Below are 13,185 nucleotides of genomic sequence, written 5' to 3' on the forward strand. Positions count from 1 at the left end.
TTTCACTTCTACACTTGGTCAACTCTTTGCACCTCATCCAAGACAACATCAAGCACTTCAACTTTGCCCAAAGTCACCACCCCAAATTCATTACCAATTTCAAATGAGAAGCAAGCAAAGTTGGAACAAACTCACATATGCAAGATCATATGCAAAATGTGATTTTGCATCTCAATTCCATTTTGATCACCACCACCACCAAAATGCTCCATTTAATATATGATTACAACCCACCAAAAAGAATTTCAAAATTCAAAATTATTTTTCTTTCGGGCATTTCCACAAACACTTGGCAGGCAGGGTGAAAAATGTTGCCCATACTGAAAATTGGAGAGGACCAAGTCCAACCTAAGCCACCACAGCAACCCCTGGACCCTCCTCTCACTTCACAACATCAGTTCCACCACTTGCACTGGCCGTTGTTTGATTTAATCAACCAAACCATGCCATGCCGTGGCATGGCATGTCCATCTCATGCCATCTCCTCACCTGGTCACTTCTGGCCTGCACCGCCATGTCCCTTCTCTTCCTCTCACCTCCCTGGACACGCCCGTGCACGCCCTTGACCAAGACCAAGCCTGCACGCGCCGAACAGCCGCGCCCAGACACGCCCAGGACTCGCCCATGCCGCGCCAGAGCGCGCATGGCGTTCACCCTGGATGCGCCAGAGCGTGCTGACGCCCGCGTCCTCGCACCACCTCGACACTTCCTCTCAGCGCCAGTCGACGCACAACGCATCACTGAACCGCCTGGACACGCTCACTGGCCCGCGGGAACGCCAGGCGCGACGACCACGACGACGAGCTTCCGCCACGGTGACGCACACTCCCGTCAAGCTCACCGTCGCCTCAGACCCTCGTTTTCACCACCATCAAGCGCGTCAGCCTCGCCAGGACACCAGTAACACGATGCGCCCATCCCTTGCCTCTTCGCCGCCCTGGAACGACGACGACGATGACGACCCTAGCTCCGCCCCACTGCCACCTCTCGCCGCTATAAAAGGAGGACTCCTCCTCTCAATCCGAGCACACCAATCGCTTCCACTCATCCTCACAGCTCTCCTCGCCACCTCAATTTCATCAGTTAGCCACCCCACTGCTCCAATCGCAAGATCGCCGCTGCCGCCAGTACACGGAGTTCGCCGGAGCAGGAGGCCGCCATTGGAGACGCAAGCTGCTTCCGTGCGCTTCCTCATCCACTCCAACGTTGCTGCGCACATCGCCGACGACCGCCGGAGCTCCAACGAGCTCGCCGACCCCCTACCGCCGCCGCCAGTGAGTCCCTCGCTCGTCGTCGACGACGACGCTTCTCGACCGTGCGATCGCGTTCTAATCGCACGGCTCTCCTCTCCCCGTACCGCTTCGGCGGTTAAGTCCCACTGACGCGTGGCCCCCACGCTGTCAGGCGGCCCGCTGCGCCAGACGCAGTACTGGGCCGGCCCAATTTCTTTTTCTCTCTGCAGCCCAGCTATTTCCCGCGCGAGCCCACGGTTTGAATTCAAATTTGGAAAATAGAAAATACCCTAATCTGATGCAAACTTTGAAATTCAATAGGGACAAATCTACTCGGCCAAACTTTACAAACTTTATATTTTTGGAAACCTTAGGATTTTATCTACACAATGCCACTGGATAGAACCCTAGATCTATTGTAGAATTAAAATGACAAAATAAACAAGGCAGGGACTTTTCTGCCTTATAATAATTCTTAAAAATCAACCATAAATGCTTTTCAGTTAATTCCACCTCCAATAATTCACATTTCACTTATACTAATTGTTTCTACAAAAATATGCCATGCCTACTTTGAATGATCATGGCTTAGTCGCTTTAAAATGACTTTATGGCTATTTCTAGTCAAAGGTATTGTCCAAAACTATTAAGAAATCTTATGAGAGAGTTTCTCTCATTTAAACCTTGTCACCACCAATTCCAAATGAAGTAGAGACTCTGGTCATTTAGGTCTCATAGGAATTGTTGGTGATATTAAATCTTAGATATGCTAGAATTAAATGGTATGAGGTGCTCACCTCATTTAAATCATTTTCTCAAAATGATAAGTGTGAAGAGGTTGACTTGGGTCAACCTAGGTCACATATTATGCATAAGAGAAATTAAATCTTAATAAGATGATGAGAGGAAATTATTTCTCTGAATAATTCAAAGTAACATTTAGGATTAGTATGAGAGGAAATTATTTTTCTTAATTAATAAGAAAAACACATCCACCAACATAATAGTAATATGTGATGCTAGTTTAAGTGTGTGAACCATGTTTGTGCCTAGTTTAGTAAATTAGTTTGGTGTGATGATTGTGTACTCCGTATTCGTATTTTAGACGCTAGTACCGAGGAGTACCAGGAGGAGGAGGAGGTCTACTTCCAAGAAGAAGAAGACCACTTTGACCAGTTTCCCAACCAAGGCAAGATAATACTCTTGCAAAGTGCAAAGCTCACCATGAGCAAGGCATTACCCCATTTACTTTATGCTTATGATCCTATTTCCCAGTTTTACTTTACAAGCTTTATTTACTTTTGTTTTATCAAAGTACTTTTTGATTTATGATTTACCTGGTTATTATTGAGTTAGTACAAGAGTATCAAACTTAGCCTAGAAGCAAAGCAAGTACTTAGCACCCCTCATACATAGTTGCTAGTGCTAAATTAAAAATGACTACTCTAGATGGGAACATGTGTTTATGAAATGATGATGGTGAAAACCTTGGGAATGATGAGTCATTTCTATTGAAGGATTTTGAAGGTGAATATGACACTGAAATTGACTTGGTGATTTCAGCTAAAAACGATGATTGAGTTGGATGCGATACCATTCCAATTTTTGAGTACCCCCACAATAACTGATTATGGGTAGGGCTTAGCTGGAAATTTATGTGTCTTAGTATGGGTTCCCTCTGAACACACATCATAGGGGTTATGCTTGAGGCTGCCTCCGTTGTTGAGAAATGATGTGAATTGATGGTGAATTGTACGGCCAAGCCCTGTGCAGTTCCCGGGTTAACGAGTTGGTTTTCACCGTGAGGCCAAGCTCATGGGGAGAGGTGCCTATACTAGGGTGTGTAAGTGAAAGGTTAACGGTTGATGATCCGCGTACCGAGTTACGATTATTCGGGGTTTTATCCCTGACGGATGTAATCAAATGTTGTGGCACAAGTGTGCAACCTCTGCAGAGTGTAGAACTATTCGAATAGCCGCGTCCGCGGATATGGACAATTGGAAAGGCCATTCTGTTTCCGTCATCAGAATTTTATATCTATGTGACTGGTGTTTTTGAACTTGAACTTGAACGGTGACTTTGAATTTGAATCACAACGGAGTTGTGGGAATGACACTTATGTTCCCACTTGAGTTAGTTAGCACATGAGGAGTTGTTTACTAAAATGTTTATCAAATAAAATTGGCTTTATGCAAATAAACTTAGAGCTTAGAACACCATCAATAGTAATGTTAGTACTTACTTTAGTATTAGATTGCGAGTACTTTAAGTACTCACGGCTTTGTCCCTGGCTATTCAAATGGCCAGAATATGAAGCCGAGCAGCAGTACGAGGATGACGATCAGCAGGACGTCTACCACAACTAGGAGCTTCTAACGTCAAGCGTTGGCTCGTGGACTAGAGAGTCCTTGTATCTTACGCTTCCGCTATGAATTTGTGTTTGTTCGTTGATCATTAGATCAACTATTTGTGTAATATGGATCATGTGATTCCAAGTTGTAAGACATTATGGTTTGTAATGAATGATGACTGTGATACTTAACTATTATGCCTCGCAACAACAATTTCCTGGGATTGCGATGTATGACATAATAGGCATCCGGACTTAAAAATCCGGGTGTTGACACTTTCTCTGTGAAATCTTTCTACAACGCGATCCTTCTTTCTGATCTACCAGTTGATAATCATAAAAAGATTTGGAAGATGAAGATACCATTAAAAATTAAATTTTTTGGATGGTATCTTCGTCGAGGGGTAATCCTCACCAAAGACAATCTTGTTAAGCGTAATTAGCATGGGAGTACTCGATGTGTTTTCTGTCATCAGGACGAAACAATCAAGCACTTATTCTTCCAGTGCCAGTTCGCGAGATCTATATGGTCAGTCATTCAAGTAGCATCTACCCTGTATCCTCCGACTAGTGTTGCCAATGTCTTTGGTAATTGGCTTCATGGTGTCGATTCAAGGTTTAAGTTGCTTCTTAGGGTGGGGGCGCTAGCAGTTATCTGGGCGCTTTGGCTATGTAGAAATGACAAGATTTTTAATGATATAAATTGCTCTTTGTTGCAGGTCATCTACGGATGTACAGGTATTCTCTCGTTCGTGGTTACCTCTTCAGCGAGTGGAGAACCGAGACCTGTTTACGGAGGTCTGTACACGGTTGGAGGCTACGGCGAGGGATACTTTTTCCCAACATGGGTGGCAGCATAGTCTACGGATAGATGCCCCACCTTCTTCTTAGGCGTTATATGTTTCATCCTGATATGTATCTCGCCTAGTTTTTTGTTTTTATCATTTTCGAACCTGAGACAACATAAACGGCTGTGTGCATCCTGGTTATGCAGAGGCTGGACCCCTAATTGCTTATAAAAGTAATGAAAGCATCCTTTATCGAAAAAAATGGTAACTAACTCAATTACTCCCTTGATTTGTTTCCATCAGCTACCATGTCTTTGTGCGTATTTGCCAAGTTTGCATCAGTTACCATGTCTTTCTGCAGGTTACATAAGCATCGACTGTGGATATGTGGATACCCAGGAATACACAGATCCAAATAGAGATATAACATATTCAATCGATAAGGGTTTCACTGATGCAGGACGTATCCACCCTGTCTACGAACAGAATTTGCAGTCTGACCTTGCAGACCGGTACAATAACGTTCGCTACTTTCCCAATGGAGATCGCAACTGCTACACATTGCGGTCCCTAACACCGGGTGGCAAGTACCTTGTTAGGGCTGGATTTGGCTATGGTGACTATGACAAACTAAACAGGCCTCCTACCTTTGATCTCTATCTTGGGGTCAACTACTGGACGACGGTGACCATTGCTAATTCCAGGACAGCATATGTGTTTGAAATAATTGCTGTGTCCCCTGCCGACTTCCTGCAAGTTTGCTTGGTGAACATAGGGTCGGGAACTCCTTTCATCTCATGGCTTGACCTGAGGCCACTCAAATCAGATCTAGTAGTAGATCTTTATCCGGAGGCTAATGTGACACAATCCCTGGTTTTGCTTAGCTATTTCCGTGACACGGTTGGTTTTGGGCTCAATCGCTACCACTTCGGAACGAATTATGCGCATATTAGGTAAGAAATATTTGGTCATGTAATTTTTCCTTAGCATTGTCTTGAATCATATTATTGTATATAAATGCTTGCTAAGTGTTGTTTCAATTCAAGGTCCCCAGATGATCCCTTTGACCGTATCTGGCAGAGGTATGAAGATGTTCCCAGCTGGACAGACGTACCCAACAAATCCAATGGGTTGATACAAAACTCCACAAGCGATGCATATGATGCACCAGATGCTGTGATGCGTAGTGCATCCACTCCAGTGAACGCTTCAAGAATGGACATATCATGGAGTTCAGATTCATCCATGAGTGTTGGTGTTGACCCCAAGTTCTTTCTTCTACTCTACTTTGCTGAGTTGGAGGACACCCGAGAGTTAAGGCAATTTGATGTCTTTGTGGATGACGACCAGTTAGCTACTGCATTCAGTCCAAAGTTCTTGCTGCCAACTGTTCTCTCAAGGATCGTGCAAGGATCTAGCAATCATACCATCTCCCTCGTGGCAACATCAAACTCGGTGCTTCAGCCTCTGATCAGTGCGATGGAGATATACATAGTGCGGCCAGTGAATGAATCTACCACGGACTCTTTAGATGGTATATCAATAACTTCCTGAAGCAATTTTTAAAGTCTAATATGGTAGGATAGAAAAATAGTTACTTAATTCTAGTATACGCATCTAAGGTGATTTACCGATGTTTAAATTTTATCCCTGATTTATACTTGTTTTAGCTTGGAATTCGTTAATTTTCATTCTTTCTTCAGCTTATCTCATGCAAATCCAGGCTTCTGTATTTTTTGTAGCCTCATGTTTCGAGCATTTATAGATGTGATTATTAATGGTTAGGCTTAGTTTTGATGATAACGCTCACAGCGCTCATATCAGAAGTGTTTTGACAAAGGGTTCTTTATTACTCATAAAATAGCATCATGGAAATACAATTCGAAGGAATTTACACCCAATCTATGAATAGCTAAGATACACACGGCCGCACAAATCCGACAAAAGAACAAAATAAGGCAAAAAATACAAAGCTAAAATAGCTAACTTCTATTACCTAAGAGCATCTCCAACAGGCGCGGCAAAAGACGCGCGCGGTAAAAAAGCCGTCAGTTTGGCGCGCGCGGGCGCCCGCGCTAACCTCCAGCGGACGCGCGAAAAAGAGGCGCACGCTAAAAAATTTACCGCTCCCGCGCTTTTGCGCTATCCCGCGCGGGAAACTTGGCGTTTCGGCTAGCGCGCTATAAACGCCACGCGGGCGCGCACGCCAACTGCCCGGAGTCTTCAGTTGCGCCCGCGTGTCGCTCCGCCTCTGCCTCCCTCCTCTCGCCGCTCTGCCTCCCACGTCGCGCCCGCGCCGCCGCCCGACGAGATGCCTCCCCGACGCCGCTCCGCCTCCGGCTACCGCGGCGTTTGCGCGCGGCCAAGCGGCCGCTTCGACGCCGAGATCCGCTCCGGCGAGGAGCGCATCCGCCTCGGCACCTTCGACACGGCGCATGAGGCCGCGCGCGCCTACGACGCCGTCTCCTGGCGCCTCGGCCGCTCCCGCCGCTAGATGAACTTCCACTATGTGTGGACGCGGGGGCAGGCGGAGCAGCTCGCGCCGCCATCGCCGGCCGTCACGCGCGAGCAGCAACAGCGCCAACGCGAGCTCGAGTAGCGGCTCCTTATCGCGGAGCGCGCCGAGCGCCTCCACCTCGAGTGGGCGCGGCAGTTCCCGGAGGAAGTCGCCGCGATGGAGGCGTTCTACGCACAGAAGGAGGAGCAGAAGGCGGCGGCGGTGAAGAAGAAGGCGGACCGCGAGAAGCGCCGGGCGGAGTCGGCGGCGAGGAAGGCGGCGAGGGCGGAGAAGGCGGCGAGGAGGGCGGATGAGAAGAAAAACGGCGCCGAGCCGTCGACGATCGTCCTCTCCTCCTCCTCCTTCGAGTGGACATCTACTCCGGTGTCCGACACTACTCCGAGCACCCACTCGTCGGACTTCGACTGGGACTTGGAGTAGATTTTAGGGTAGTTTTAAATAAAATGTCGCTGTACCGTTGAACTTTTAATATATTTCGTATTTTTAGTTAATTTTTCGTGTTTTGTTTGATTTGTTTCGAACCAAAAAGATCAAAATAACCGTTCGCGCCGCGCTGCGCGCTGCATAATGGCGCGCCCAGTGGAGGAGCAATTTTACCGCCCGAGCACGCGCCGCCAAATGCCGCATCCGGTGGGGCAACTTTCAGCGCAGCGTGCTATCAATTTACAGCGCGGCGGAAGCGAGGTTTAGCGCGCCAATTTTTAGTGCGGAGAAACGTGCAACAATATTTGCAGACCTTTGCATTAACTTGCATAAAGCATGGGGCTGGGAGCGATCTTGAGATCAGAGACATTTCTTTTGTTCTTGTTTGCACATTTAATTAATAGATGTTGAATTCACACAACAAAGATCCTAGAAATATCTAACTTAATAATCATGATTACCACATCACATGAATATTGTTCTGCTGGATTTAGTTTCAGAATGCACGACGTTTGTCATCTTGTTAAGTCTGACTAAACTGTGAATTTGGTATCTGTAGCCAATGCTATGATGGCCATCCAGAAAAATTTCTCGGTGAAACGAAATTGGGTGGGCGATCCATGTGGCCCTATATCTTTGGCATGGGATGGCTTGAACTGCAGTTATACTCCTAGCAGTCCTCCAAGAGTAACTGGCTTGTGAGTTCTAAACCAACAAAATCGCTATATATTGGTGTTGTCACTTATTTTTTATAAACCAGAAACTAGAGACGAAAATCTACACTCCTATGTGCTGATGTGTGATGATTGTTTCCTTTTCATTGCAGAGACATGTCATCCAGCGGATTGGTTGGTGAAATTAATGCTACTTTTCGTCAGCTAACACTGCTCCAGCACTTGTACGTTTGATAGATTGCTAATTTAGTCTACCTCGGATTTAGAAAGTGTTTATGTGTTTGTAGCTAGCCCTTGATTAGGAATCCTTGCATATTTGAACATGCATGTCAATTGACCCCTGAATGCTCCGAGCCTTCCAATATATTTCAGTAAAACAATCAACTTATGATAACTAGACTATCATATTTCTGTTTGAATTTTATCATCAAACTCTATTGCCCTAACCATTTTGAACATAGTATAAAACTTTTGTGAAGTGTATAAGTGGATTGTACTAGCCCTTTACATCAGTTCGAACTTTTGGTTCCGTTGGCTAGTGTATTAAGCTTGATAAAAACATGTTAAATCTCGAGTTCGGTAATTCTAAATGTTCAGTTTCAAGAATCATATATTGCTCCCATAGTTTAAATGTTAAAACATGGCATCTATTCTATAATACTTCACATTTTTTTATATATATCATCTTACTTTACATTTCCAGGGATCTATCTCACAACAGTTTATCTGGATCAATACTGGATTTTCTGGGTCAAATGCCATCACTTAAATTTCTGTATGTGTTACTGCATTCCTGCCAATCGGCCTTCCTTTTTAAAAACTTAATAGTATAGAGCCCTTTCAATCTTTAGTTTCTTTGTCTCTGATAGGGACTTGTCGAGCAACAACCTAAGAGCATGTCTAACAGGCCCCTTATAACCCGCCCATCCCGTAAAATTCCGGCGACATACGGGGCAGGCGCGGTTTGGGCCGTCTAGCAGGCCCCGTATTCGGGCCGCCCCGTTTCGGCGGAATACGGGGCCCAGGAAATCGGCCCCTCCGCCCACTATTTATGCTGGGCGCAGGTGCGAGTGAGGGGTTAACCCCTCACTCGCAACCCTAGCTCCGCCGTGCGCCGCCGCCTCCTCCTCCTGCTCCGGCGAGCAATTAGTCGCTCCCCCGCGCCGCATTCCACCCGCCGCCACCTGCATGGACTCCCGCCGCCGTAGTAGAGCCTCTCCGGCGAGCGGATCGAAGCGATCCCGCTCGCCGGACACCGTGGAGGAAGCCTGGCGGCTCAAGTGCAAGCTTTCCGCCGCGGGGAGCCGCCATGCGGCGTGCCGGTACGCCGGCGCGCTGTACGTGCCGGATCCGCTCCGGGAGTACGCCGCGGGTGGGCGGTGGTACCGGCAAGACCCGCCGCTCAAGCCGATGAGCGGCGAAGCCTTCGAGAAGTGGCGCGCACAGTGGCAGCGCGACCGCGCGGCGAAGGCGGCATGGAGGGCGACCATCGGCAGCACCAGCGGCGGAGGAAGCGGAGGCGGCGAGGAGGAAGAGGAGGCGGCAGAGGAGGAGGCGGCCTTCCGCCGTGCGGTGGCCGAATCCGAGGCGGATGCCGCCGAGAAAGCTCGGGCGGAGGCAGAGGAGCAGGCGGCGGCCATCGCCGCCGTCCAGGAGTTCGAGGCGCGGGAGGCGCGGGAGGCGCAGGAGGCGCAGGAGGCGCAGGAGGAGGCGGCCTCCATCGCCTTCATCCCCTACGTCATCCTTGACGAGTAGACGTAGGTTGATCCGTAGTTTGATGTAGTATGATCCGTAGTATGATCGGAATGTATGTATGATCCGTAGTATGATCAATGAAGATGAACTTCCCGGGGTTTTTATTTTTGAAAATACGGGGCGAAATACGGGGTCTGCTAGACGGAATGGCTCGAAATGGAGCAGTTTTTCGATACGGGGCGAAATGCGAGAGTTATACGGGGCAGCGAAATACGGGGCCTGTTAGACATGCTCTAAGTGGATCGATTCCTTGGAGCCTGCTAGAAAAATCACAGCATGGGTCTTTGACATTAAGGTTTGGACACGTTTGCTGTATATCTGTTGTTCAACATCTTTGTAAATTAATCAACTGAGACATTCTTTGCTCATCAAACTGTTTGACAAATACTTACAAAAAGTTCAATATGCCACGTTTTGCTGCTGTCGTCAAACAAAACTGGAAGGCCAATTTTTTACAATTTGCTTCTGTCCCTAAATTGGTTCCAGTTTCAAGTACGCTGCATTCTTTCACCTGTCAGCATTTCATTTTTCAGGCACGACAATAACCCAAGTCTTTGTGGAAATAATAACTGCAATACAACACAGACTAAAAAAACGAACAAGACAAAACTACTTCAGATTGTTATTCCAATAATTGCTGCAGTAGCACTACTACTTGTGGCTGTATTTGTGCTTGTCATTTGGTCCAGAAGAAATAACAGAGCAGGTAACATATTTGGCAATATACTTCACAAAAGGAGGCATTGCTACGGGAATTATCGTGCTTGCTTGGCATCCACCTTGTATGTATGATTTAACATGGTTCATGATGTATGCTGCCTCCAGATGTGTCTCATTCAGCTAATCTGTTCGAAAACCGGAGGTTCAGTTACAAGGAACTCAAGCGCATCACAAATAACTTCGACACTGTAGTTGGAAGAGGCGGGTTTGGCCTTGTCTATGCTGGCCGTTTGGAAAATGGAGCTTCTGTTGCAGTGAAGATGAGATCAGAAACATCTTCACAAGGGAATACAGAGTTTTTGGCTGAGGTACATGTTCAGTTCAGCAAATTAGAAGTTGTATACTGTGTATCGTGTGAATATTGCAGGCTTATGAGCTATCCAAATTGCAGGCTCAGCACCTGGCCAGGATTCATCACAGGAACTTGGTATCCTTGGTTGGCTATTGCAAAGACAAGAAACATCTAAGCCTTGTCTACCATTACATGGATGGGGGAAACCTACATGACCGTCTCAGAGGTTCGGAAATTTCGCACCACATACATCATAGAATTGGGTTTGATATATTGTGGAGCATGTTATGCTAAAGTAAATTTCAGCTGCTCCATTGTCATTGCATTTTGTATTCAGCAGATTTGATACATGCTCAGGGTAATTCATGACCAAATGAGAGAGCTAATTGCAAAACTCTTTCGAAATGTTAGTTAGGAAAAATATGAAATGCATGATTTCTTACCGTAACATCAACTGAACTCGGTGGGTTGCACCAACCGATTCCCTCACAAGCTCAGACTGCGCAAAATCGCAAATGTATATGGCCAGCATGTTTGAAAAGGGTTTCATACTTGCATGTGATCTAGTACTCCACCAAATCACCAGATCAAGTCTCTACTTGTCTAACTAGACTGACTTAATGATTTACTTATTTCACAGGTCAAGAACCCCTTAATTGGCTGCAGCGCCTTAAGATCGCATTAGATTCTGCCTACGGTAAGCACCATGTTTTGATGTTGCAGATGTTAGCCGTTGTCCATATATACGTATCCAAACATTTCTCTTTGATACTTCAAATATCCAACTTCAGATCATGTAGGTACCACTGTATTATCTATGGATTCTAACTCAAATTATCCATGCACTGCATATATATAGGACTGGAGTACCTGCACAAATCTTGCAGCCCGCCATTGATCCACAGAGATGTGAAAACCGGGAACATCCTTCTCAGTGCAAACCTGGAGGCGAAATTATCAGATTTTGGGCTGACAAGGGCTTTCAGCAGTGAAGCGATGACACACACGACCACCCAACCTGCTGGCACCCCCGGATACCTTGACCCAGAGTACGCATCTTCTGACCCCAGCTTCCACATTTCCGTTTGAATATACTTAGTTCTGAGGAGTGTGGTGTGGGAGTTGACCCTCAACAGGTACTACAGGACCTCACATCTGAGCGTTAAGAGTGACGTGTACAGCTTCGGCGTCGTTCTCCTGGTGCTCATCACAGGACAGCCGGCGATCATCGCCGTCAGTGACACGGAAAGAACCAACATCACGCTCTGGGCGAGAGACAGGCTTTCTGAAGGTGACATAGGCAGAATGACTGACCCAACGATTAGAGAAGACTGCGACATCAACTCCGTGCTGAAGGTGGCACAGCTGGCCCTGCAATGCACGGAGCGCCAGATTCGGGACCGCCCAACAATGGGGCAGGTTGTCGAAGGAATCCGCGAGAGCTTGCAGCTGGAGACATCGTCGCGCTCCCTGAGCCTGAGTTCCAGCTCCATCAAGACAGGCAGTTGGGCATCTGCTGACGGTGAGTCTGTTGGTGCGTCTGATGCAGAGCTGTTCAAAGAAACATCATCTCGGTGATATGGAGCCATGGAAGGATTCACCTACACAGCTTCTTTTCATCTACCTGTGAGAGTCTGAGTTATTAACGTTGCAGTATGTGTTGAATTATTAACGATCCAATATGTGTACATACGACATACTACTACGATTGGAGTTTTATTGAGCGAAGGGTTGAGATGAAAGAGAGACACCCCTTGTATGTGGCGCCGCCTGTCTTGCCCTCTGTATGATCGGTAGAGGGTTTTGTGTTAACGATGGGGACTTCCATCGGTTGCATGTTGATTTATATATGCCAACATCGGCAGAGATAGATACACGGAGGGTTACAACAAACGGAGAAAAGAAAGGGATGATCCTGATCTTATAGTTACGATCGGATCACCGCAAATACATTTAAACTTCCGTCTATCTCTAACTGATCTTCCGTACAGGTTCATCTGAACTTCTGTATCATAACAATACTCTAACACCCCTCCTCAATCACAGCCTTCTTAAGGTTGAGGTTGTACTTGAATTCTTCAAACTGCCGAGCTGGTAAAGCTTTTGTGAAGCCATCTGCCACCTGATCTTTTGATGGAATGAATCTAATCTCAAGCTGTTTATTTGCTACTCTTTCTCTTACAAAATGAAAGTCAATTTCAATATGTTTAGTCCTAGCATGAAATATAGGATTGGCAGAAATATATGTGGCACCCATATTATCACACCATAGGCATGAAGTTTCATTTCTTCGGATTCTAAGTTCTTTCAATAAAGACTCAATCCATATGACTTCTGTTGTAGCATTTGCTAGAGATTTGTATTCAGCTTCTGTGTTTGACCTTGACACTGTTGCTTGTTTTCTAGCACTCCAAGAAATTAAATTGGGTCCAA

General features: G+C 46.4%; 1 protein-coding gene across 1 annotated transcript; it reads left to right on the forward strand.

The window, feature by feature from the left end:
• The first annotated feature begins 659 nt into the window (after positions 1-659).
• Positions 660-12,330, forward strand: LOC124685818 (probable LRR receptor-like serine/threonine-protein kinase At1g05700). Its single transcript, XM_047219853.1, has 14 exons — positions 660-879; positions 4,732-5,323; positions 5,417-5,904; positions 7,871-8,009; positions 8,138-8,209; positions 8,689-8,760; positions 8,855-8,879; positions 9,967-10,039; positions 10,237-10,290; positions 10,566-10,768; positions 10,852-10,978; positions 11,393-11,449; positions 11,612-11,801; positions 11,889-12,330. The coding sequence occupies exons 1-14, from the start codon at positions 660-662 to the stop codon at positions 12,328-12,330; spliced, it is 2,754 nt and encodes a 917-aa protein (XP_047075809.1).
• The last annotated feature ends 855 nt before the right edge of the window (positions 12,331-13,185 follow it).

The sequence above is a fragment of the Lolium rigidum genome, chromosome 2 (genome assembly GCF_022539505.1).
Source record: "Lolium rigidum isolate FL_2022 chromosome 2, APGP_CSIRO_Lrig_0.1, whole genome shotgun sequence".
Taxonomy (NCBI): Eukaryota; Viridiplantae; Streptophyta; class Magnoliopsida; order Poales; family Poaceae; genus Lolium; species Lolium rigidum.

Excerpts from the sequence above, each read along its gene's own strand:
- LOC124685818 (XM_047219853.1), top strand. The coding sequence starts at position 660 with ATGCGCCAGAGCGTGCTGACGCCCGCGTCCTCGCACCACCTCGACACT. Across the intron at positions 8,761-8,854 it reads ATGCCATCACTTAAATTTCT|GGACTTGTCGAGCAACAACC; the intron begins GTATGTGTTACT and ends TGTCTCTGATAG. Across the intron at positions 10,040-10,236 it reads GGTCTTTGACATTAAGGTTT|GCTGCATTCTTTCACCTGTC; the intron begins GGACACGTTTGC and ends AGTTTCAAGTAC.